At 44.3% G+C, this 24,310-nt stretch overlaps 1 protein-coding gene across 3 annotated transcripts in view; it reads left to right on the forward strand.

Annotated features, from left to right (window-relative positions):
- Positions 1-24,310, forward strand: part of EGLN1 (egl-9 family hypoxia inducible factor 1) — a 42,939-nt gene that overhangs the window by 14,380 nt on the left and 4,249 nt on the right. For 2 of the 3 annotated variants that reach the window (XR_005828621.1, XM_040599289.1), the window contains exons 2-4: positions 19,877-19,996; positions 22,125-22,261; positions 23,697-23,764. Coding sequence is in view for 2 of the 3 variants with exons in the window: in XM_040599289.1 (XP_040455223.1) it covers positions 19,877-19,996; positions 22,125-22,261; positions 23,697-23,764 (325 nt within the window). In the remaining variant the exon portion in view is untranslated. The remainder of the gene's footprint in view (positions 1-19,876; positions 19,997-22,124; positions 22,262-23,696; positions 23,765-24,310) is intronic. The other variant, XM_040599290.1, reaches the window with a different exon arrangement.

Consider the following 24,310-nt stretch of genomic DNA (forward strand, 5'->3'; position numbering starts at 1 on the left):
CTCTCTCATGAGCCAAAGGCTATGCCAAAATTATATTGTAAGCTATATAGGTAATAAGATAAACATACATTATTTTTACCTGTTTAGTCCTATAACTTTATAAAGAGCCTTGTAAACATGGAAAATAATACTCCTCTGCAGCACAGGCAATGTAGGTGAAGACACCATCGACTAGCTTCGAGTTTAGGCTTCTCATGTAGCAACAGGAATGTTGCAGAGGTGTGTTTGACTTTCACTTTTTACTGTGCCTTTTGCTCTTTCTACGCTCACACCCTGCTACTTCGAAGGTACATACCTATTAAAAGACAAAGCTAGTAACAAATGATCCTTCCTCACCACTGAGGCTTCAGCTTCTGCAGTTCAACTAGTAATAGCCCCATAGTATCTGTAGAGAAAAATAGCCTTTGAATGAGGGAAAATTCCAAATTTCCCCCCTACCCCCCCCTGTTTGGGTACGTCTTTCTAGAGGGAGCAATAGAATTTTTCAGGGGCCCTGTGGGGAACAGAATTTCCCAGTGATGTGAAGGTGGAATCCCTTTGTTTTCTCCCTTTGAGAAATCTCTTACACTTTATTTTATTATCTGCCCTTCATTTGCCAGGAAGGGTTATGTTGGCTTGGGAACCCCTAATTAAGGGTTTACAGAAGAAATAAATTTTGTTTTCTGGAGTAACTTTCAGTTGTCTTGCTGGTAGTTGCACAGGATTGCTTATGTTGACCCTGGGAATAAAATATATTACAGTCTTTTTACTACTGGCGCTTCAGGGTTTCTGTGTGTGCCAAGCTGGGGGACCAGTTGATACGCTTGAGAGCAGAGCTGCTGTCAGATACAGACAACCCAGAGGCAGTTAGCTTTTTTGCAAGGCCACTCTATGTGAACGTTTTTTCTGGGAGACGTATTATGCGAGCAACCTTCTGCACGCAGCGGGTGGATGTGAGCACACGCTACCGTGCTGTGTGTGAAGCGGTGGCATTTCTCTTGTTTTCGGTTGCGATTCTGTGCGCTGAGAGCAACCTCCAGTGTCAGAGGGCTTTTGTAGTGCGGTTGGTTAAGGGACTGGAGGCCACAGAAAAGCAATTACAGCTGAGGCCTGATGAGGTATCTCAGTCATTAGTGCTTGCAGCTTGATTTCATGGGGTTAGTAGCAGGGCAGTCTTAATTCAAACCTGTGCTGTGGAACCTGCTCCCTTCGTTACCACAGTGTATGCTTGGCAGGCGCCTCTGCCATCCACGGCTGCTTACCCACTCCTTTTCTTCCTCCCTGTTCTTCTCTGCAGCCTTTCTCCAGCATCAGAATTGGTTTTCCTCTTCTTTGGTTGCACATCTCGGATCAAGTGAAGACAACATATAGACTTAAGACATAAAGAATTCTGGGATCTGTAGTATCTTTAGGGTCATCTACTACATGTTATAGAAGTTAGTAAATCAGCTGGCTGCCCACAGAAAGTTTCCTGAAATGCAGTTTCCTCTTCAGAAACTATTACCCACTGTTAGCGTACAATACTATATCCATGTTTTCAAAGCTCTGTTGTTTACTTTCGGTAATGATGTAGAAATTTCATTTTAAAATACGGTCTGTGGCTGAACAATACGCTTCTGCCAACCCTGAAATCTGCAGTGATTGCCTGCTGACTTGAAGGGGGAGTTGATTTCTTGTATAGAAATCTGGAATCTAGCATTTTGCAGAATTGCTTGTTGTTCCATTTGTTCCTTCGTTCTCATGGTGCTCAGCATTATTTTCCCCCTTCCACTAATGCAGACTTATGTCAGTGCTGCTGTTCCTTCTGGTGTCTGCTTCTCTTTCTTCATCTTCCTTTCATTTTGCTCTCCATCATCTGTCCGTCTGTACTTTCCACTGTGGTTACGCTCTGCAGATCTCGTGTGCAGGTTGCATAAACATGTCTTACGGAACAGTCCTCATGGTCTAACGTGACACCTCTGATCTAGGTGACTATTGCTAATCCCTGCAGTCTCTCCCCAGTGAGTACAGTGGATTGTAAAACCCTAACTGTCCTTCAGTTCTCCGGAAAAGTTCCTGCTGATTGGGCTTTTAGGGACATACAGAAAAACCTTTCTGCAGAAACATGAGAGAATGAGGTATACATGTCCTGTCTTGAAATCCGTCATTTCTGCGTGGGGTGTGCTTCCTTTTTTTACTAAATGCAACGCGTTTAAGAGTATGTAAGTACTGGCAGCATGCTAACTGAGCCGGTGTTAGGATTTCTGACCTCTCTGTGTGAGCAGCTGGGGAGAGATTTCCTGGTTCTGTGCTCTTCTGAATACTTGGAAAGGGGAAAAATCTCAGTGATAAGTTGATTCAGAAAGGCTTTCTTTCTGTCATGTTTTGTACTGTCACGGCATTTCTGCTTACACCATCACTTTGTGTGGAGTTTGGCTTCTACTACCTTTTGATTTTTAGACTGGGGGATGCGGAATTTGAGGTTAGCATCCTGCTTCTAACACTAACATGAGCCTTTGGCTCATGAGAAGAGACCACTCCCGTTTTCTATTTCCACTAAGGAAAATGACAAAGTCAGGACTCCAGTCTAGGAACTCCTGTGTTGTTCCTGAGTCTGTGCCAGGTGTTAGGAGGCCTTGGGGAGCAACTACCTGTCATTTTCTCCAATCTATAATGGAGGTTTAATAAAAACTTACTCAAGACATTAATTTTAATGCAAAAATTAGAAAGTTTGAAGTATAAAGCATTTTAAGCATGAATCAAGTTACAGTCAGTCAACAATGTTGATTGACAAGGACCTTGACATACAGCATGAACAGGTTTAATTATTCACAGAAAAGGGCCAATCTGTAGAGAAACCTACTTGCCTTTTAGGAAGGGTGAATGATTTGATGGAATATATAAAATACTATCTTTGTTATCGAAATGGTGGCAAGGCGGTAGGTAACTTTTTTGCCTGGATGGGTTGTTTTCGTAGCAGTTTCCTAATGCCAAGTATAAATAGACTTGGAACAAACCAGGTGAGTTCCTTTTAATCAATTGGTAGTTGGTAATGCGGCACATGTTATTTTTCCCAAGGCATGAGGGTGGTGTGTATTTCCAATCATGCTGGTCTCTTGGGGCGTAAGTGGCTGTGACTGATGAAGAGTGTGGGAAAAAGCCTGTAGGAGCAGCACCGGGGAGCTCTCTGTTCTCTGCAAGTGGTCCTAACCTAACGATGATCTTGTTGCTGTCAGGCTGTGGAGCCAGATGAATTGGTGTTTGAGGAGGAGATGGGGCTTTTGTGTCAGCTAGGAGAGGGTGGGCAGTTTCCTCAGGTGTTTCTCACTGCCTGGAGTCGGCGTTGGGTACATTCAGATCTTTCTTGTGCTCATGTGGCCACATACTCTTGGAGTAAATAGACGGCATTCCTGAGCCACCCTCCTCCAGGAGTGTCACCAAGCTGGCACAGCCTCCTCATTGCAGCAGAATGCCTCCCTAACCTGAAATGCTGGGACATACGTGGAAGGGGCGGGTTTTCCAGTCACTTTTCTGACTTGCGTGCTGGTGTCAGCAGTCTGTTCCCAGTGTTTATGGTCAGCCTTTAGCTCTGCACGGCCACAGCTGTTCCTCAAGGCTTTCCCCCGGCACTGGTGGTAGCCTGACACAGCTGGAACACCAGTAGATTTGTATAATGCCTACTTACATTTGAACTGGATACACTGGGTGATCTGGTTAAAACCAAAAAACCCTAAGTGTTATTTATACTAGCTGGGAGAGAGGCCCTATTACGGTGTGATGGTGGGATTGTAAGGAAGTTTTATGTGTGAAAGCCCATAAAAACCAGTATGGGCAGAGTCAGCACTTCTTGGATTTAAATGGTAGGTGAGTTGAAAGCATGTTACAGGCTGTTCCTTGCTATTTAGCTTTAAACCTTAGTCAGACTTTGGTGCAGTGTTAATATAAATTAAAGCAGCACTTTGTCTATTAGCATTTCAGTGCATAGTTACTTGGTTTTTTAATTTATAAATAATTCCAAAGAATTGTCTGGACTCTTAATAGTAGGAGTGAATGCTATAGCATACGTTGTCAAGTTTGGAAAGCTGTGGGCAGGCTGAATTGTGTATGTCCCTTTGCAAATACCATTAGAAACTACTTTAAAAATAATTTTCCTCAACATACTGTTTATGGCAGTAGATCTGTAAACAGTAAACTGGTTAAAATCTAGAGGTGCTAGCTGAGACCTTGACTTTGACTTCAGTAAATGTTCATGTAGATGGCAGTAAGCTTAAGATACTTAGAGTGCACAAGTACCTGGTTAACCGTAGTGCTAAACAGGCAGTCCTATTACTGTGTAATTGCACAACATTCAGATTTATATAAAGATATCTTTCCTGCAAGTTAAATGTCACTTTATGGTTATTTTGCTCCTTAATGCAGAAACAACATTACAGTGTTAAATAAGTAATGAAATAACTTATATATATATATACACACACATAATCTAGTATTTAGCAAAACTGTCATATACAGTTTCTTGTCTTCTATAGGGAAGAAGTTCGAGGCTTCTCAGTATCTGTAGTTTTGCAGGAGAATGGTAGTGGTGATGAGTGATATTCTTTAAATGGCAAATCTTTTAGCCATTCACTTTCACAGGTATTACAGTAAGGTTTTGTTTAAAAACTACCCCTTGCCCATCTTTAATCCTTAGGGTTTCTTCCTCCCCAGTCTCTTGTGGTATTAAGAAGTATAAAAAGTCTCCAGCTTTGAAGTTTGAGCTAATGTGCATGCTTTATTTTTTAAGGTAATGTAAGTTCAATTTATCCAGTAGATCTCACGGAGCTAAACAAATGCAGTGATTGTGTGTAATGATCTTAAAATAGGTAACCACGCTTTTTCATGTGTCATCCGTCAGTGTGCCTGATGTCATGTGGCTGGCTCTGGAAATCTGGTGTGCACAAACTGCTGTCAGAATATATTTTAAGTGATGTAGCTGAATGAGCTTTAGCTTCTTACTATTTTAGCAAGCCACTGTAACTTGGTTTTAGTGTTGTATTATTTTTAGTTTTTAAAGATGTTGCTTCTCTGTGGCCTTTCTGAATGGTTGGTTAGTGATGAAACTAGTAAGTTGACTAGTCTAATGCGAGAGCAGAATGTTCTGCCCCATCTTGCGGGGGAAATAGTTTCAAGGTACTTACTTTCTAAATGGTATTATTAATTTCAAAGCATTTATGACATTAAATTAAAAATAGACTCTTAAAATTTGTGTTGATTGACTTACTTTTTGTAAGTCAAATTTTTGTACAGCGCCAAACCAGTGAGTCACCGGTCTGCTTGTCTTGGAGGGAATGGGGAGTTATTCATGGAGGCCAGCCAGTTCTGCGAACACATTTTATATTATTCAACAGTTGTTTGAATCTGAAGTGTACTGGTCAACTTATTTAATCATAATGTAGACAGATTTAGGCTGACACATATCAAAATATGCTTTAAAACTTTGTCAGCTACAAAGTCAAGTGTTGTGTTTGTTCCTAGGCTTTTGAGAGAGAACTTTCTGCCCTTGGTGGCAGAGGTTTTCATCTAGCTACTTTCTTTGGGAGGCCTCTATTAGGTATATCAGGGGGATTTTGTTTGTTTGTTTGTTCTAGGTTGTTGCCTTTTTTTTAAGTTTGTAGTAGACTTTGAGATCAAAACTATCAGAATGTGTCATGTTGAACCTTTGGGGAGCTATTAGTGCTTTGAAGCACTAGCATGGCTTGGATGTGCTGTTTGTTTGTTTGTTTTTCTTTCTAATATCCTGTTAAAGCCAGTGCACAATTTTCTGCAGACTTTTTAGATTTGAGCCCAGTTTTATTTTCCTAATAAGCAGTTAGATTAAGTTAGTGGAAGCTAGGCATTCATAGGATTAAATGACTGCAAGGGTACCTGCGCTAGTTTCACTGATTCAGTTTTAAACCAGCACCTTTTGGTTAAACTGGCACAATTTTGAGAATAGGCATGCCCTACCTAGCTTGGCTAGCAGCCTGGAAAATGCCACTGTGTTAAATATTAAAGAAGATACAGTCTTTATTTTTTCCCCTTGAAGCTTGTAAGCTGACTTGGCAGTCTCTTCTTTTTGCCTTTGGAGATTTGAGACTTCCCAAGTGAGGTCCAGGAGAGCAGAGAGAACCTTGTTAATGTTTAAATGTCGTTATCTCAGTTTAGTAGTGGTGGGGGCTGCAGGACTTCAGCTGGGAGTTAGGAAGTGTATTTTAGGTCTTCCTGTTATGTCTGCCTGTAACACTGGTTTCAGTTGCTCGGTGGCTCACCTTTTGAGATGCATTTCTGTGATGCCCTAAGCTGCTTTCCTCAGGGCTCAGTCAAAGCCTCCATGTAGGGTTCTGTCCCCAGCCCACGACGAGAATCTCCACCATCCCCCCCCCATGTTAATGCCTCTTGCTTGATCGTTTCGAGGGAGCTTCTCTATCTTATGTTCTCTATCCTATCTAAGGTTGTTGTTTATTAGATGTACTCATCAAAGTGTGAGCACATCGCAGGTTCACAGTCATTTCCTGAATATCAGGCTTGGGCAACTGCAGTTCTGGGTTTTTTCCTCTGCCATTTAAAAGAATTGATGAAATATCCAAACTTACATGCACGTTTCTTCAGCGATCCAAGAGCTCATGAACATTTCTTAGAGCCTGTGTGCATGCATGAACGAAAGGAATGATACGGTGAAATCAGCTTCTTGTGATCTTGCTGTCGAGTGCAATTAGAATTGAATGGTGGAGGGGGAGTACCAAACTTGGTGTAGCTCCAGTGAAAAATGCCAGCGCTTGTTTGCTGGTGGCACCCTGGTTACGTTCAGGCTCTTTGGATCCAAACTCCAGTGCTGTTGCCTTCACAGGCGCGCGGTGACCTGGTTCAGGAACGGCACGGCGGCCAACCCCTGGCCGCGCGGTCCGTCAGCTCACAGACACCAATGTGGTGGATGGCAAATGGCCTTTATTGCTGAACGACGTGACACTATATAGCCTGGGTTTACAGTGTCACTTCCGTCTGCTTACATCATAAGCTACAAGCTGTTGGCTACCTGGAGGGGGGCCCTATGTTTCCGTACAGCGCGAGATCTTCCGGCCGCCAGGCCCTACCCAGCAACATTTCCCCTCCCCCTATGCTTAACTAAACAGGCTAGAATAATAAAAATATTTCTAAAAAAGCGTACAAAGATAAGGCACATTGAGCAATTGGCACTTGGGAAGCGACTGGGGGTAATGGAGTGTAGCTTGGGATACTTGGGGAGAGCCAGGGGGAATCGGGGGAAATACTGATCAAGCAGATTTTAAAGCAGTTGTTGGTGTTCTACAAACATGTTGTTGACCCTTTCTAGCCGGCTCTTGACAAAGGACAGGAGCCTGTTTAATATACAGGGTCCGAAGATCAGTGTCAGCAGGATTATTGCAATCGGACCTACCAAGGTGGATATCAGGGTGGCTAGCCACGGTGATTGGTTAAACCATGATTCAAACCACCCTTCTTGGGCTTCCCTGTCTCTTTTTCTTTGAGCCAATCTCTCTCTCAATTTGGCCATCGAGTCTCTAACTACTCCGATGTGGTCAGCAAAGAAGCAACATTCCTCTTTCAAGGCGGCACAAAGGCCTCCTTGCTGCATAAACAGGAGGTCTAATCCCCGTCTACTCTGCAAAACAACCTCTGATAGCGAGGAGAGGGATTGCTCCAAAAAGGTAATGGATTTCTCGATTTTTTGTAAGTCTTCATCGATGGCAGCTTGCAGTTGAGACAGGCCTCGTCGCTGGGTCACTAGGGAGGTCACTCCCGTGGCCGTGCTGGCTGCTCCCAAACCAAGCAGCGTCGCTATTGTTACAGCTGTCAGTACTTCTCTTTTTTGAAGCCTGCTATTGGCTTCTCCCCAGTAGCGGTTCATTTCTTCTTCTGGATGGTATGGGATCCTAGAAACAATCAGAATTTGTACACCAAAGTCAGCAGAATCGTCAAAAATTTTGAGGGACACACAGGGGCTTACTCCTGATTGATGGCAGGTCCACATTCCGGGTGCGGATGGGATCGCCCATTTACGGGTCTTGTCAACCTCAATGGTTCTTGCGCAGACAGCACTATCCCAGCTTGCTAGAGCGACATTACCAATACATACGCCCAGGCCCCTGACTTGGTTCAAGGTGACTCCTTTCCATGGTGTATCCCACCTACACTGGGTTGGATTGCTATCTGATTGAATAGTTGAAGGAAGCATCGAGGGCAATACCCTCATGGAAGGGGGGATAGACGTCATAACATAACCAACAAGAATTCATAAGATCCGGGTTTGACTGATTTAGCGACGGAAGATGGCATCTAACACGCTAAAAAATGGCTTGTCGGGTAAATGGTGAGAGTTCATGTTTGGTTGGCTTGAGGGAACTATCTGCTTGGTTGGTAAGGGATCGGCTGGGGTGGGCATGGCAGTCTGCAAGTTTTCTTTTCTTTGCTGGTTATCGCTTTTGATCACGACGTTGGGGCCAATTGCTGTTCTGCTTTTTACTTCCTGTTTTTTAATAAAAAACAGTCCCCCCCTGTCTGTGCCGGGTTGCCAGTATCTAATGCCCCAAGTTTTGCCGATGGTCCATCCTAGGTCGTTTAAGAAATATATATTGGCAGTCACATTTCCCACGGCATACTGTCCTTCCCATCCCGCTTGGTCTCCTAGGGGTGCAGCCTGTTGGTCCCCAACTGGTCTTAAGAAACGGGTCTGGTTTCGCTACCTTCCAGCCAGATGCGATGGCTTCACAGCCCCAGCGAGAACAGTAATACTGGTAAGGGACGTTACAGTAAGATTTGCTGGGGTTAGAGCTGGGACACATATAATACATTACAGTGTTCAAACAGGGGGTTGAGAGGATTAGGTCACAGAGATATACTTGGAAACTAGGGGGTCCCGGGGTAACAATATTTTGTAGTATCTTCTGGTCCTCCCATCTCGCCAGTACCCATTCCCACGGCTGAAGTTCATACAAGCCACTAGACAGCATTATGAACCCCAAAATTGAGATCACACAAAAACATCGCAGCCCCGCCTTGCGGGGGCTGTTTCGCCGTTGTCTGGACTCCACCGGTGCAGAGCCCTCAGATGCGGACAGGCCGCTTGCCGACTCGTTGTCTTCTCTTGTCACCAGGGTATACGGGTTACGGGGGTGTCCGATGATCCAGTCCTGCAGATAAACTAATGAAAACTGTGAGTTTTTTATTCTGAAGGTCCGGCTTTATAGACTTAAGTGGACACCATTTGATTCCGTTATCTTTTCTGACCGCAGCATACCCTCGCCCTGTCAGAACTAATTTCCACCCTTGTTCCCACTCTCCTAGCTCATTTCTGATCATGACGTACGGGCCTTCTTCTAGCGCTCGAGTGGCCCAGTGCTTCTGGGCAGGGCTATTCACCTCGTCTCCCCTAGGGAACTGGTTTAAAGCTAATAGGGCTGTTGCTAATAAGCGTGCCTGGTCCCTTGAGGGAATGACGTTGGTAAAACCTTCTGGTTTTGCTAATACCTCTAATTTAGATTTCAGAGTTTGATTTGCCCGTTCGACTATGGCTTGTCCTGTACTATTATATGGGATGCCGTATATCAGAGTAATACCCCATTTCAGAGCGAATGCCTGGACTGATTTAGACACAAAATTCGGACCGTTGTCCGTTTTGATCTGATTAGGGATGCCAAGCCACGCCATGGCTGTTAGCCAATGTTGGATGGTTGCCTTAGCGTCGCTCTTAAGGTGTTGTGTCGCTACGATCACCCTGCTGTATGTGTCTACAGTTACTGCTAGCCATGCTCGAGGTTTTAGCAATTGGCAGAGCGTAAAATCTGTCTGCCACACCTCAGAGGCTTTAAGACCTCTGGGGTTGACTCCACTAGACCACAATGGTGCTTTTTGACAGTGGGGACATGTAGCTACTATATGTTTCGCGTCAGTGGCCGAGATCCCACATCTCTTTGCTAACGCTTTAGCTCCAATGTGGAGGGACTCATGTAATTGGCGGGCATCTTTCAGTGTCCACAACCCTTTTGCAGCGGCGTCTGCTTTGTCGTTGCCGATTTGGAAGAACCCTTTGATTGGGTTATGGCTGTTGACATGGATAACTGATATAGTGCCCTTTCGGGAAAAAAGTGCTTCTTCTAGCATCAGAGCTATTGTGGATGTTGACACGCCGGGCCCTGACATGGCTAAGCAAAGCTTGGCCACAAACATTGAATCAGTTACTATGTTGAGATGTTCTGTTGGGAACAGACCGCATGCCAGCACTACAGCTGCTGCTTCCAGCTGTTGGACGGAGATCGCATAATCAGTCATTTTGACACAGTGCCATTCTCCTCCCGACTGCCGTACTGCTGCCGCGGTTGAGGTCGCTGAGGATGCGTCTTTGAAGACCGTTGGTCCCTGTTGGGGCCAGTCCATGATTTTCCGTGGGAGGTCGACATCGACAATAGCTAGCATTTGAGTCCAGGGGGGCTTTGTGGCATACCGGACTTCCCCCCCAAATCCGACGAGGGCTATAGCTAGATATTCTGACATTGCCACTGATGTGTTGGGAGCTGTTTGCGAAAGGGCAGGTATATTCTGGCTGGCTCAATGCCCAGATGTCTTAGGGCGAGTTTTCTGCCTTTCATGATGAGGTTACCGAGGCACTCGACTCCTGGAGAGAAAGCACGTGACGTTTTCCCCAGGACTACCCATTGTATTGGCTGAGCTTTTTCAGGAGGGCCTTGGGCCAGCGCTCCTACTCCCCCCCCTTCCGTGAAATGCACATACAAATCAAGTGGTATAGCTGGGTTCCACCTGGCAAGCGTGTTTGATGACACTTGTTGCTCGATAAAGTTGACGACAGAAGCAATAAGCTCTCTCGGAGTTTTTTGTTCCCATGGGTGTTTCCCTTTCAAAAGATCGTACAGGGGGGCCATGATTTTGGGAGGGATCAGGACAACATTGCGGAGCCATTGCAAAGACCCCACTAACTGTTGCACATCATGGAGTGTTTTAACGGTTCGACGGATTTTTATTTGAGGAGGTGTTATATAAGAACTTGTGATTCCCATTCCCAAGAAACTTACACAGGGTCCTCTTTTAATTTTTGCACTCGCGATTTCAAACCCGTTTGTCTTGAGGGTTTCTGAAATTATTGTCACCAGGTGGTCTACCTGATTGCCTGATGGTGCGGCAATCAGGATATCATCCATGTATTGAATGATAGTCGCAGTCGGGTCACTGTGCCGAACCGGTGCCAGTGCTCGATCCGCTGTGATTTGACAGATAGTGGGTGAATTGATCATTCCTTGGGGCAGCGCTTCCCACTGGAAGCGCAAGTTGGGGTGTTGGCTGTTTGGAAACACTACAGAAAAAGCAAACCGTTCCTTGTCCGCCTCATGCAGAGGTATTGAGAAAAAACAATCTTTAATATCAAGGACGGCACGAGGTTGTCCCTCCGGAACCATGGAGTTCATGGGCAACAATGTTTGAACGGGACCCATTGGCTGGATTTTTTTGTTTACCTCGCGCAGGTCATGGAGGAGACGAAACCCCTCGCCTGCTCGTTTGGGTATTACAAAGACTGGGGTGTTCCATGGACTAGTGGAAGGCTCTATATGACCTCGTTGTAGTTCGCGGTCAACTAACTCAGGAAGGGCATCCATTCGAGGCTTTGACAGGGGCCACTGCTCGACCCAGACTGGGTCGGATGATTTCCATGTCAGTCTGACTGGGGGAAGTGGGTGTACGGCAGTGGCCCTCACTGTAAATTTGTCACTCTGGCTTTTAGTAAGGCTAGGGCGTCCCTTCCCAACAGGGGTGGGACTCCTGACATGACGTATGGGAAGAGGGTAATGGTCTTTTCTGGTCCCTTTTCTGTGTGAAGCGTGATTGCTACCAAGTGAGCACTCTTCTGAGCTCGGGTTAATCCCCCGCCTCTGCCCACCGTGGAGGCGTCTTCCAATTTCCAATGTGGGGGCCAGCTCGTTTCAGGAATGACTGTAACATCTGCTCTGGTATCAATCAAAAAGGGGATACTGATGGTAGGGAATTATGGAGGGAACAAATCCCCCACACCACTGGCGGGTTGTCACACCTTACTGCCGGGGCCACCCAGGGGTCTTGTCCCCACAGGGCGGTCCCTGCTGTCCTTGGGATGGAAGCCAGGTTTGTGGGGTCGTTGGCTGGGCCATAAAGTTGGTTGCTTCCCTCAGGGGCAACGTGTTCGGGAGTGACCCCCCCTGTCTGGGGTTGGTGTAATGGGGCCGCCTGACATCCCAAGTGGGAGAGGGCTGTGTGTGGCCCAGGGGCCCCCTCCCTTTCCCGTTTCCCTGCTTTTTAAGTCTGCATTCCTTTGCGAAGTGCCCTCTCTTTCCACAGGCCCAACACGGTCCTTTAGATCGGTTTTGTGGGGGGAGCGCCGTTGGCGGGTCTCCCGATTGGGGGCAATTGATCATTGCATGGCCTGGTTGGCCACGTTTGGGACATATCATCACGCTAGCCAGTGCACGAACGGCCACTTGGATTGGGGCCAGGTGTTCCTCACTCACTACATGTTTAATCATGTCTGCGAGACTTGACCCAGGTGGCAGCGATCGCAGGATTTCCTTGGTTTTTAGATTACACTGTTGCCGCAAACAGTCTGCGACAGCTGGGCCTTTTGCCTCTGAGGGCAGGGTCGAGGAATCGACTGCTGCTTGGAGGCGATCTACAAACTGTGTAAAACTCTCGCTTTCTTTTTGTTTTATTGTGGACCATGGCGATGGCTTGGCAATAACTCTAGAGGTCACACGAATAGCCTCTCTAGCTGCACGAGTGGTTGCCATAACTTCATGGGCCCGCAGGCCCTGGGCTTGTGCTTGGGGGGTAATCATTGTTGGGTCTGTACCCATCAACCGCTGTAGACTGGAGCCGTGTAGCGGATGATCTGCTCCGGTTACTCGGGCTAACTGCCTGGCACAGTTCTCCTCCCATTCTTGTTTAAACACAATCATCCCTGCCCCATCAAAAATCAACCTACAAGTCTGTTTTATATCGAACGAGAGCAAATCATCTCCCCCAAAAACTCCATCTATGAGGGTGGAGACCATGGCAGAATTGAGTCCTTTGTCCGCGATTGCTTTAACAATCACTTGTATATCCTTAGGGCTTAAGGGCGAATGAACCCTCTGTCCCCCGTCCGTCACTCGGACCGGGAATGCTAGTGTGTCTGGTGGGGCCCAATCGGCACATGCAATCTGTATTTTTCTCCAATCAGTGAGAGTAATTTCTGTCCCCTTATGTCTTTCTTTTCCCGTGAGTGGTGATATTTTGGTCTTTGTATTTGCAAGCCAATGCTCCCATGCAGAGTCAGAGTCGGAGTCAGAGTCCGACTGACTGCTCACTTCCGGGTGTTGGTGGGATGTAGTCGGGCTTCGGCCCCTCCCTTTTCTTGCGTCATTGGGCGGTTCTTTCCCTTTTTGCCCGCCCCGTCTCCTGCTTGGGGAGGCGCCTGCCTTATAAGGACGGTTTTGGGGAGGGTCATTCTGATTAGCTTTCTGCCCCTCGCTCGTGATCTTTTCCCTTTTTTGGTCATGCCAATCACTCTTTTCCTTCCCATTCTCCTCCCCCTCCCCTCTGTGTGCGCTTGTTAACTCTAGCGCTCCCCCCCCCCCCCCGCTCCCGCAGGGGGCGGTCTCGCCCCGCCCTTCTTCTTGCTGCTCGGCGACATCTTGGGGCACATAAGGTGGTGGTTCAATCCGTGTGCTCTCGGCCTCGGCTTTCGCCTCAGCACCCCTGGCCTCTGCAGCCAGTTTGCCCCAAAAGGAGTTCACCGAGGAGTCTGTGGGCGAGCTGAAGATGTTAGAGTCTTTCGGACGCTGAGTGGGCGCGTCACCTTTCTGTCACCTTTCTGTCGGCTTTGAGGGTCGACGGAACCCTGCTCAGCTGGGGGGCGTGAGGTTTGCGTAGCCGCCCCGATTCCCACCCGCGGGGCGGTTAACAGACAATCCCTGGCAGCCTTCCAGGTCTCCTGCTCGTATCTAGCTTTTTGGAGAGCCTGGACGACTTTCCCCCACGCTTTCAGATTTTTCCCACTACCAGTAGACATCGTTCCATCGCAGAAAGCGCGGGAGCATTTGTCCCACGCATCTGGGTGGAGTATATCCACCGGCTGGTCAATGACCCCCAGCTCCAAAAGTCTCGCAGCTGCGAGAGTAAAATCTTTGGGCTTACAGTCAATACCCCACTGCCTATGCAGCTGTAATGCGACCTTCGCAAGAGCTTCCATCCTCTTGGCTGGTCGGGAGCGTCCTCCCCGCCGGGCTGGTCCTGCCGCTCCGGCCGCCGTTCACCCGACTCCAGGTGAATGTTCCCGGGTTTCGGCACCACTTGTTGCCTTCACAGGCGCGCGGTGACCTGGCTCAGGAACGGCACGGCGGCCAACCCCTGGCCGCGCGGTCCATCAGCTCACAGACACCAATGTGGTGGATGGCAAATGGCCTTTATTGCTGAACGACGTGACACTATATAGCCTGGGTTTACAGTGTCACTTCCGTCTGCTTACATCATCAGCTACAAGCTGTTGGCTACCTGGAGGGGGGCCCTATGTTTCCGTACAGCGCGAGATCTTCTGGCCGCCAGGCCCTACCTAGCAACACAGTGCTGGGCTGGACATGGCCACTGAACCAGCGTGAAAGAAAGTTTCCGCCTTCTGATTTGTGTCAGTTTGTTAGAATGTGTGAAGTGAAGGTTGTAAGCAGGTAAATGTCATGTAAAACTGAAAACAAGAGTCGAGCAGTGTATTAATTTGAAGAGAAGTTGGAAGAGCCTGCCACTGAACTGCTAGGTTGGCAAAGGTTTCTCTGAACTTCAGTCTGAGAAGTCAGCACCTGATGGGCAAGTTAGAAATAAGCAATTTAGTAAAAGTATTAATCTGTTGTGTCGAGCTTCTGATGGCATGGTATGGTGCTTGATTTTCTGCGCTTATGGAATGCGGTTCTATTGAAGCAGGTAGAAATCTTGTACTGGCCATGTCATTGAAGGCCCTGGGAAGGGGTGAGGGAGGTCACATTACCGTTAGTTTCTGAACTCCCTGGAAGCCCACGAAGATGTAACCCATGTACGGAGCCGCGTGCTGATGCTATTTATAGCGTAAGCAGCTATGTCAGCTCTCAGTTTTTCCCCTTTGCTTTCCTATCTTGAGTGCATTTTTCATCTCTGTCCTCAGTTCGGTTTGCCTTCCCTTTGGCAGCTCAAGAGCTGGCGGCTTTGCCAAGCCTGCTTCCCTGTTAGAGCTGCTGCTGCTGCTCTGCTCCGCCAGCAGCCACAGGAGAGGGGTGACCCACGCTCGTCGTCCCTGCCCTCTCTTGTGTATTCCTAGAAGAGCAGCTTACTCTGCGCTTGCCAGAAGATGACCCACATAGCTGGTATTTGAAGTAGATGAGGTTTTGGGGGTTGTTTGTTTTATTCTTTTAATCTGCAGCTAAGTGTTTTACTATATCTGCAGAGAAAAACGCAGCAGAAAATGATAGCTCCTAACTCCTTGGCTAATAGGCAAATTGAATGGCTGTAGTGCTCATACAGTAGTAGGAGAGAGGGGCTAAAGAGAAATGATTCAAAGCTGCTTCAATGTGTCGGTCTCGTCTTTAGGTTAGCTTCTAACTAAAATTTGCAGATTCCTGTTCTCTCCTGGGGACATCTCAACTACTGCGTTGTTTAATTTTTAAGCCCATTAAGTAGTAGTTTGCTTTCCTCTTGCAGGTTCTCCAGTTCACGGTGATTGCAAGGCATGGATTTTTTTTATCAGGGAATCTTTTTAGGAGGTGATGTTTCTCTCCAGCTTTGCTAGTTTCAGCGTCGACTGGTGTGAAAGCTTGGTTCTCTGGCCTTGCTTACTAGATCATGGGGGTATCAGCATAAAGTTTTACTGAGATGGAAGTCAGTATGGAAATACTGGGATTAGCCCAGTCCCAAAGAGTTTATTTTGCCCCTTCCAGCTTCCTCTGTTTTGGGTAAGGCTGACAGGAGTTTCCCCCTGTTGATATTTTCTTTCTGTTGCAAGTTTCTCTCTCTGCTTGTGAAGAATTTGCAGAAGGGTTAGGAATCCAGGACAAGCCGTACCACATTTGCATGTTTAAGTCAGTAATCTTGATGCTGCTCACACAAAGTAGTATCAATACAAGTCTTTTTTTCCTTCCCATTTGATTGTTACTTTTTGTACACCTGGTGAAAAATCTTAGGCTGATGTGCTTGAACTGAAATGTGTTTCCTCAGGACTGTCGTTTGTTAGGGATGAACAAATTCTTGAGCTATATATACATCACAGATGGACCAAACAGCGATAGGTCACATTTTTTTCCCCTCTTCTTTTCTTTGGGGTGTGGCTTTTTCCCTTCTTTGAATAATCTGTCAGATGACCCACGCCAAGGATTTCCAATGAAGTCTTTGTGAGAGCATCTGATAAATTTTGGTAGGAAGTCATTGGTCTTGCATTTAGACATTTTGTTTTGCTCACAGAGATTTGCAGTTCCTTCAGCAAACAGCAAAAGTGACATCTCCTTGACTGATGCAGCTTTCTTTGAACTAAACAATACGGTTCTTTTATATTAATAAATTAATATGACAACACATGTCCTCTTTCAGTTTTATGTTTGTGGTTTGTGGCTTCCCCCCCCACTTAAGGAATTGGACATTTTCATGTAACTTTTATTTTCCCCTCTTTCCTAAGAGTTTGCTATTATTGCTTCCTTTTTTTTTTTTTTTTTTTTTTTTTTTCTTTTTTAAGGAACAGTATCTAAACTTGCAGGTGTCCAGCTGTGAGAGGGATGGAGAGGATAGAAGGAGAAGCTTCAGTCTGTTTACCTGCAAGTCTTCTTCCTTCTTTATGTATGGGCGAGGCTGTCATACTTCTCTGAAAGGAGGTTGAGGCTACTCCCAAATGAAATCACGTTTTCGGCTGCACTGATGTGCTGGTGCCTCCCAGGGCTGAGCGTCTTAGCTGATGCCTCTTTACATAGTGAACAAAACCATATGGACTGTGGGTTATTCCCTCTGATATCACCTGCATGCATTTAATTGAAAGTTAATTAACTAGCTGACATGCTAAGGGTGCCGATGCTTAGCAAAAGATCTGTGGTTGCAGTTAGTTCTTCCTTTAACAACTTAAAGTTGCTCGTTTGGGCTGATGGCCTAAAGTAAATTTTCCAGAGTTAAACGTTTGCAGGTAGAACATCTGTGTGTGGATGAATGATCAGCAGCTTCCTCAGCCTGTGAGTACATGGGTTTGATAGACGCAGGTGGGCGGATTGCGGAGTGGGGAGGGCGCTTTCATGCTTTCTCGGTTACTCATAAATTCCAGAGGGTATCTCAGGACAGCGCTCATGTGCTAGGCATGAGTGCTCAGGCTAAAAGAGATTGCTCTGGAGTTGGAGGAGGTTAATAGTAAAAGTGTTTGCGAAGGAATCCAGTGGGTGAACAAATCCAGTGTGTGACTTAAATACATTCTTTGCAGAAATTAAGATTACTGAACGCTTAAAAATTGTAATGTCTAAGAAGCACAAAAGGGGAGACCTCCTTGTCTGTCAAGAAAATACAAGTAATTTTATTTTTGTAATAATAATTATGTAATGCCTTGAGTTGAATTCATCAATTACTTTTATGGGAAGACTGATGCGACAGGTAGCTCTTTGGTTTTTGAGAGCCAACAACTTTCTTGTTCATAATCTAAAATGTTAATGAATCTTGGATGTTCTGGTCTCAAATGCCTGGCTCTCTTGACTGCTGTGATCAGTGTTTTAAAAAAACCAAACAACCTGCAACCCCAGAATTTTCTCTCTGCTCGGCACACTCCTATTTGCTTGCTTATTTACACTGTAAAACTTTAAAACAACAAAAGTACGGGCTTTCATTATTTACCTGGGTCACTTTTTTTCCCTTTCTGAGTGGGTGGGTGGTCTAACAGTGTCTGACAGTTGGACACAAAGTCACTTCATATTGTTTCACAAAGCCATGTATTTCACATGGCCCATAAATTGTTTTGTGACTTTCCTTATCGTAGTTCCGCTGGGGAGGGAGAATTGGCACACTAACTGGCAAAAGCAACATACATTATGCTACACGAGCTGATCTGCAAATTTGTTTGCTTTCCAATTTGCCGCTAAAGGCTGAGTCATTCATACTGTTATAACAAATACGTATTAGGTAAGTTATCGCAGCAAAACTGTTTTTCGTCTCTTGCCGTTGATAGCAGACTGTGAAGTCAAAAACAAGGGCTTTTTTTAAACTTTGACAGTATTTTAGACTCAAGTGATTGTATGAAATGCTTTTGACCTTGAATATGGCTGCACTTTATATGAAGTTGGTGGCAGCTGGTGTTTCCCCAGGCTTTCCAAAAAGTGTGACTGGTCCTCTTTTTCTTCAGCAATGTTGATGCTAAAGATTGCTTTCTTGATTTCCCTTCAGCAAAGAGAACAGGCACCCATTTCAGTACCTTATAAAGGAAACTATAGCAATAGGTTGCAGATTTATGCTTCTCTAATCGCAATACTATCTTTTTGACGAACAGACGGCAACCAAGCATGCCCTTGAAAAAAACCCTGTGTTGGCCAGAGAGACCTGGGAACTGTCCTAAACTTTTAACACTAAGTGTTTTAGCTGAGTGAAAGATACTTAGGTCATTTATATGCCCGAAGACTTTTTCATATCTGAGACTACCTCCTTGTGATGTCAGCGAGAAGTGACATGGCTCTAGTTACCAGGTCTCAATGTTTTCTTCATTCTGAATGAGCTTTAGCAGCTGTTTCACACAGATGTTGAGCAACAATTAATGTCAGGGTTTAATTTACATGTACTTCTCAGCAAAACCCCCTAAATTAAAACTTCCCTGTTATTAGGAACGCTGTTGCAGGACTGGACCTGGATCTCCTTTCAGCACTGTTTATGCTCCACGAGAGCTTGGATGGGGTGTACGTGGGACTTTTTTCAAGAGGGTTGGCTTTCAGTGGAAACCAAATATCTTCCTCTTCAGCCCAGCTTCACTCTTGTTTTGTTCCTTTTTTCTCCCTAAGAAAGGAAATTACAGAACCCTTATTACATTATTTGGTCTCTAAATCACTGTTTTGATTTTTGTGGGTTTTTCTTCCTGCAGCAAAACTCCTAAGTAATGACTGCCAAATATTAGGTCACATTACTTGATACATGTAGTATGTTTACATAATGTGAGACCTATAAGGATGACTACGCTATGATTATAGTACAGGCATTGAGAAGCTGAAGTGCCTAATCTCAAAAATATAAGTATATTTGAATTTTGTAGCTTTGAGTACTTTCCATACAGTGTAGTTGTTTCCATCTCATGTGAATGAAGTTTGGCTTAAATTTTAGGGGTTTTTTTAATGACCTCTTGGTCGTTAATGCAACTTCTGGCAAATACTGTGTTCTGATTTCTGCCTAGAACGAGCTACCAAAGAATTGCGGCTTCCTTTAGTAGACTATATATGGAAATAAAGATTTTTGAACCAAAAGATCGCTGTCTGTGAACTTGAGTCTGGAAAAGAAGTATTCTTACCATAAGGAGAAGCGCATGCTACTTAATTATGCGCAAGACATTTTTCTTCTCATGTATTTCATTCAAGGGAGGGAAATCTGAATGATTAGTCACAACATGGGAGCAGCCCCACCTTCCATACTTTAATTAACAGTGTTCCTGTCGGTATGTCTTAGGCTTTTGTTGTAGACATCTGGGATCAAAACCACTTCTTCTGGGATCAAAACCACTTTTTAACTATAAAGGAAACACAGATAAAATTATTTTCCCCTTATTTCTATCTTAATTTTTCTGTTGCTTATATATGTATTACTTAGGAATTAATACAGATAAACCATAGACTTCTTCCCACACACAGAGATAAAATTAATTGTATCGTGTTTGATTCTTTGACTCTAGGCTATGGTGGCTTGTTATCCAGGCAATGGAACAGGATATGTGCGCCATGTTGATAACCCAAATGGAGACGGAAGATGTGTTACGTGTATATATTATCTTAATAAAGACTGGGATGCCAAGGTATGCAATAATTTCTTCCTATATAACTTTTTTTTTTTTTAAACCTGTACTTCCTAGTGCACCTTTGCTACAGGTCTTTGTGTCCTTATTTCTGTGCCTTAGTTGCATTCTTACATTATGTTAACTGTGAGGTTGAAGGAAAGTTGCATGTTTTTTGTGTACGTTTCTTACAAGTATCTGCTATTGTCCAGAGTTTCATAAACACCTAATTAGTCAACTTCACGTACATTATTTGTATGGTGAACACCCATATACATACACAAAGAGTAAATAAAGATTATTTGAAAGATAGCTGCTTTTAGTTTATTTCTCCTTTTATTCATGTTGAATCTTGAGTTTACTGTTTGTGCAACTAGATTACTTAAGTTGCTTCTAAAGAGAAGGATGCTGTAGCTTGGGAGCAGTTTCAAATAAGCCAAGTGTTATAGTTACTGCTGTATCAGTATAGTTCAAGGCAGCACAAGTCCATGTATCGTTGTAGATACAGGGTGTAAAATAGTTAAGGATTTATAACACAGTTCAAGTGGTCTAAGAATTTACTACCAGTGACGTGAAATTCTCCATAGATATAGTGACTATGATAAAGTAACTTTTAAATAAGGATTTTTCTAACGGTTCAGTGGCATTAGCTAGATTTAAAGAATGGACCTAGCTAACTGGCTGTATTGAAAGCATGAGAGAGTAATGCAAAGATAGCTTTGTTTATTTCTTGATTGCTGTGCAGCTAGCTTATGGAGAAGTTTATTCTCATTGTATATGAAAAAGAAAAGATAAAACTACTGATACTTCTGTTGTAGTTAGGAAGTTGCGTGTGAATTGAGTGCACCAGATACAGATAACGCAAGTTGTAGCTTGAGGGCTTTTTTTTTTTTCCTTGGGTTTTTTTTCATTTCTTTTCTTTTCTTGAGTGCTATCTGTTTCTTCTGAGAGCTGGATGAGACAAGGAAACTGATAATATACTCAAAATTGGTAGATTGGAAAGCTGAGTCAGAAATTGATGCAGTTCAAGCTCTCTGTTTCTGACTTGCTTTTTGAAATGTCAATTTTGATCCTTCAATTAGAAAATAAATTACTAGCCTTATTTGCCGTGATAGCATCTTTGTATATAAGTGTGCTAGATGGGCAGAACATCTTAAAAGGTACCTTTCGGGCATTTTTGGATTATTTATGGTTTCTCTCCTGGAAAAAAAAGAATACATACCAGAGTGTCAAAGTCAAGCAAATTGCATTTTTGCAATAGCTGAAAAATTTACTAGCTGAATATTTGATTTATGAACAAAGGTATTGCATTTCCTGCAAAATCTATTTTAAATTACAAATTAATATGTTACGAGGTGTATTGGTTAGCAAAGAAAGAAGCTCAGACTTTCTTTAGGAAAACAAGTTGATTTGAATTATCACTTCTCGTTCGCTGATTTAGATCACAATTAAAAAAACCAGTCATTTATATCAACTTACCTTGTTAGTACTTGCACAGTTACGACTTTCCCATGAGGGCCTACAGTGGCTATCTATAGTTAAATCTAACTACATCAATGCCATCACTAGGAAGAAGGTTATATGACTTAAAAATAATTAACCCCACCTACTTGTGCTGTTCTCTAGGCATGCGTATTCAAAGCCTGGAAGAGATCTACATTGACCAACAGTAATAAAAATTCAAACTTTAGTTTGAAGCTTCCTAGTCTTTCCTAATCTTCATTACAGAAACATGATAAACTTGTGCTGCTGTTAAATAAAACAATCTTGTTAATGGGGAAGGGTGAAACTTGGATGTGAAATACAATGTTTTATCTGCTAGCGTATTTTTAGCCACCTGTGTAACATCAGTCGGTCTTGTCTGTTTTTTCAAGTAGGTAATGCAGCTAAAAAACCAACCGATCTAAACCCACAGCTGTTTACTTAAATGTGAATGGAGGTTTAATATTTGGAAGCAGTCAGAAATTACTTATTGAAAAATGTGTGAAACACTTTGTTAAATGTATCAACAGAAAAGCTGTAGATTCATAATTTCTGTAGTATCTGATAAAAGGCTTTTGTTTTGGTTCCAAGTGTCTGAAATATTTTCAAATGCTATATTTGGTGAGACATTGTTTTCAAGCACTGGTTTTAAATACTTAATTTGTAGGTAAGTGGAGGCATCCTTCGGATATTTCCAGAAGGTAAAGCCCAATTCGCTGATATTGAACCCAAATTCGATAGACTGCTATTCTTCTGGTCTGATCGCCGCAACCCTCATGAAGTACAGCCAGCATTTGCTACAAGGTAGGACTAATGGACTCCATATATTGCATGATGCTTTTTTTATCAAGACATGAGCAAATCTTAATAAGAAATAAGTGAAACTGTGAATTATGACCTGATCCCAGGTCTTTCCACATACACTTTGAGTTGCATTGTGACAAGACTGTTCTTTTCTGCTGATTCATTAGGCTTTCGCTGTGCTTCTGAGTTGGTACTAATGTCTGATCCCTTATTTAGGAGAAGACATCCTCTTGGGTAGGCAGGAGGGGGGACTGGAAACGCCAGAAGTTTCTGATAGTGTACTTGGCAGAACTGGGTAGCAGCACAGAGAGCCATAAGCAGACCCCACCTTAGCCAAGGGGCGCTGTCTTCATTACTTCTCTGTAATGACTTTGCACTCTCCTCCTTTCCCTTTGTCCTGACACCTTCCTGTGTTACTGGAAGATTGACCAGGTACTGCAGCCTTTACCTCCCCTCTTGTTGGGAGGGAGGTGTTAGAAAATAGTGGTATTCAAACTTGCGGTAAACCACAATTTAGTTTGGGAATTGGGAGAGGTCTGTGGGGCAGAAACCACCAATGATGGACCAATCTTTTCTTTCTCTGGGGTGGTAGAGGAGTTGCCCCCAGTCTGAGTCACAGGGGGAATTTGGTGTCTCCTTTGTCCCTCAGTGTAGGGCAGTGGATGATGCTAAAGGTACTCGCATTCATTGCCCCCACATCTTGAGTGGCGTTTCCACACAGAGTTAATAGGTAAATGGTTGGGTTGTTGATCCAGATTTCCTGTTGCCCATGTTGCAACAGGTTTGGATGGCAGGAGCACTGAACATTGACTGGAGCTGTGAGATAACACAAGTACTTTTGCAAGAAGTAACTTGAAACTGCCATTGGCGCATCCTCTTGGAGCCTTTTGAGAGGCTGTACCGCTCTCCCCTCCCCCTTTATGCTCCAAGCAGGGTCAGGGAGCGAAATGCCATTTACTGAAGTTCCTTAAAGTCTTCTCTTAGTATCTGGCATTTCATATTTAAATCCTCTGCGGGCAGTGGAAAACCAGAGGAGCTGTGTAAGAAGGGGTGGTTAACTTTCCCTTATGGCGAATGTCCAAATGAAGAGGTTCTTGCAGCGTGACTCAGTAGTAGACTTAAGTAAAGTAAAAGATGAGGTCACAGGGCAAGGTGATGCAGACAGCGTTACAGGTTCTTGGCAAGAACCCTAGTAGCAGCTCATTGGGGAAAAAGAAGGGTAAACTTACAGCATCAATGTCACTCATTCAGTGACTGTTCAGACAATACCTACTAATGAAAAAAAAAAAAAGACATGCTTGCTTTGTGCTTTATGAAATCTTTCTTCTGTCAGACTGCAGAAGTATCACCTCGTTTAGGTTGTGTTTTATGTAAAGTGCCTCACTGTTTTGTTTTCTTCGTAGTTCAGGAGTTCTTTTTCCATCCGTTTCCCTAGGTACGCAATAACAGTGTGGTATTTTGATGCAGATGAAAGAGCACGAGCTAAAGTAAAATATCTAACAGGTAATCTATTGTTAGTATCTTCTGTGTTCTTTTTTTTCTGAAAAAATACCTAAGCCATCCAGCCTCGTTTCCTTGGCCCAGCCTGTGCACAAAAAGCGGGAGAAAAGCGGAGTCAGGTTTTATAGGGAAGGTGACCCACTGATTTTGATGCTAGACAGTGACTTGGGAAATCCAGGTCAGTGCCTTGTCCTGCTGACGCTTCCTCTGAGACCTGAGGCTGCTCAGTATTTTTATATGGGGGATGCAGCTTCTCCCTAGTCTTGTCTCCCTAATAGGTGTCGGAGGGTAAACACACCAGAGACTGGGGCACTGCAGAACCGAGAGCCCTGGAAATAGTTTTGATCAAATATAGTGATTCAGCAAGTGAATACAACTTAACTTGATCAGAGTCTCTATATTGGAAAAACAGAAGTCTAAAATTAAAATCTGGCATCGGAGAATGGAGTTACTTCCTCCATTTCCAATTCCACATATCTAGCATCTGTTTTCCTTTACTGGCTTCTCCCTCAAGAGGAAGTTGATCTAATTTTCCTGTTCAAATTAGCA

This window comes from Falco naumanni, chromosome 6 (assembly GCF_017639655.2).
Source record: "Falco naumanni isolate bFalNau1 chromosome 6, bFalNau1.pat, whole genome shotgun sequence".
In the NCBI taxonomy this organism is placed as follows: Eukaryota; Metazoa; Chordata; class Aves; order Falconiformes; family Falconidae; genus Falco; species Falco naumanni.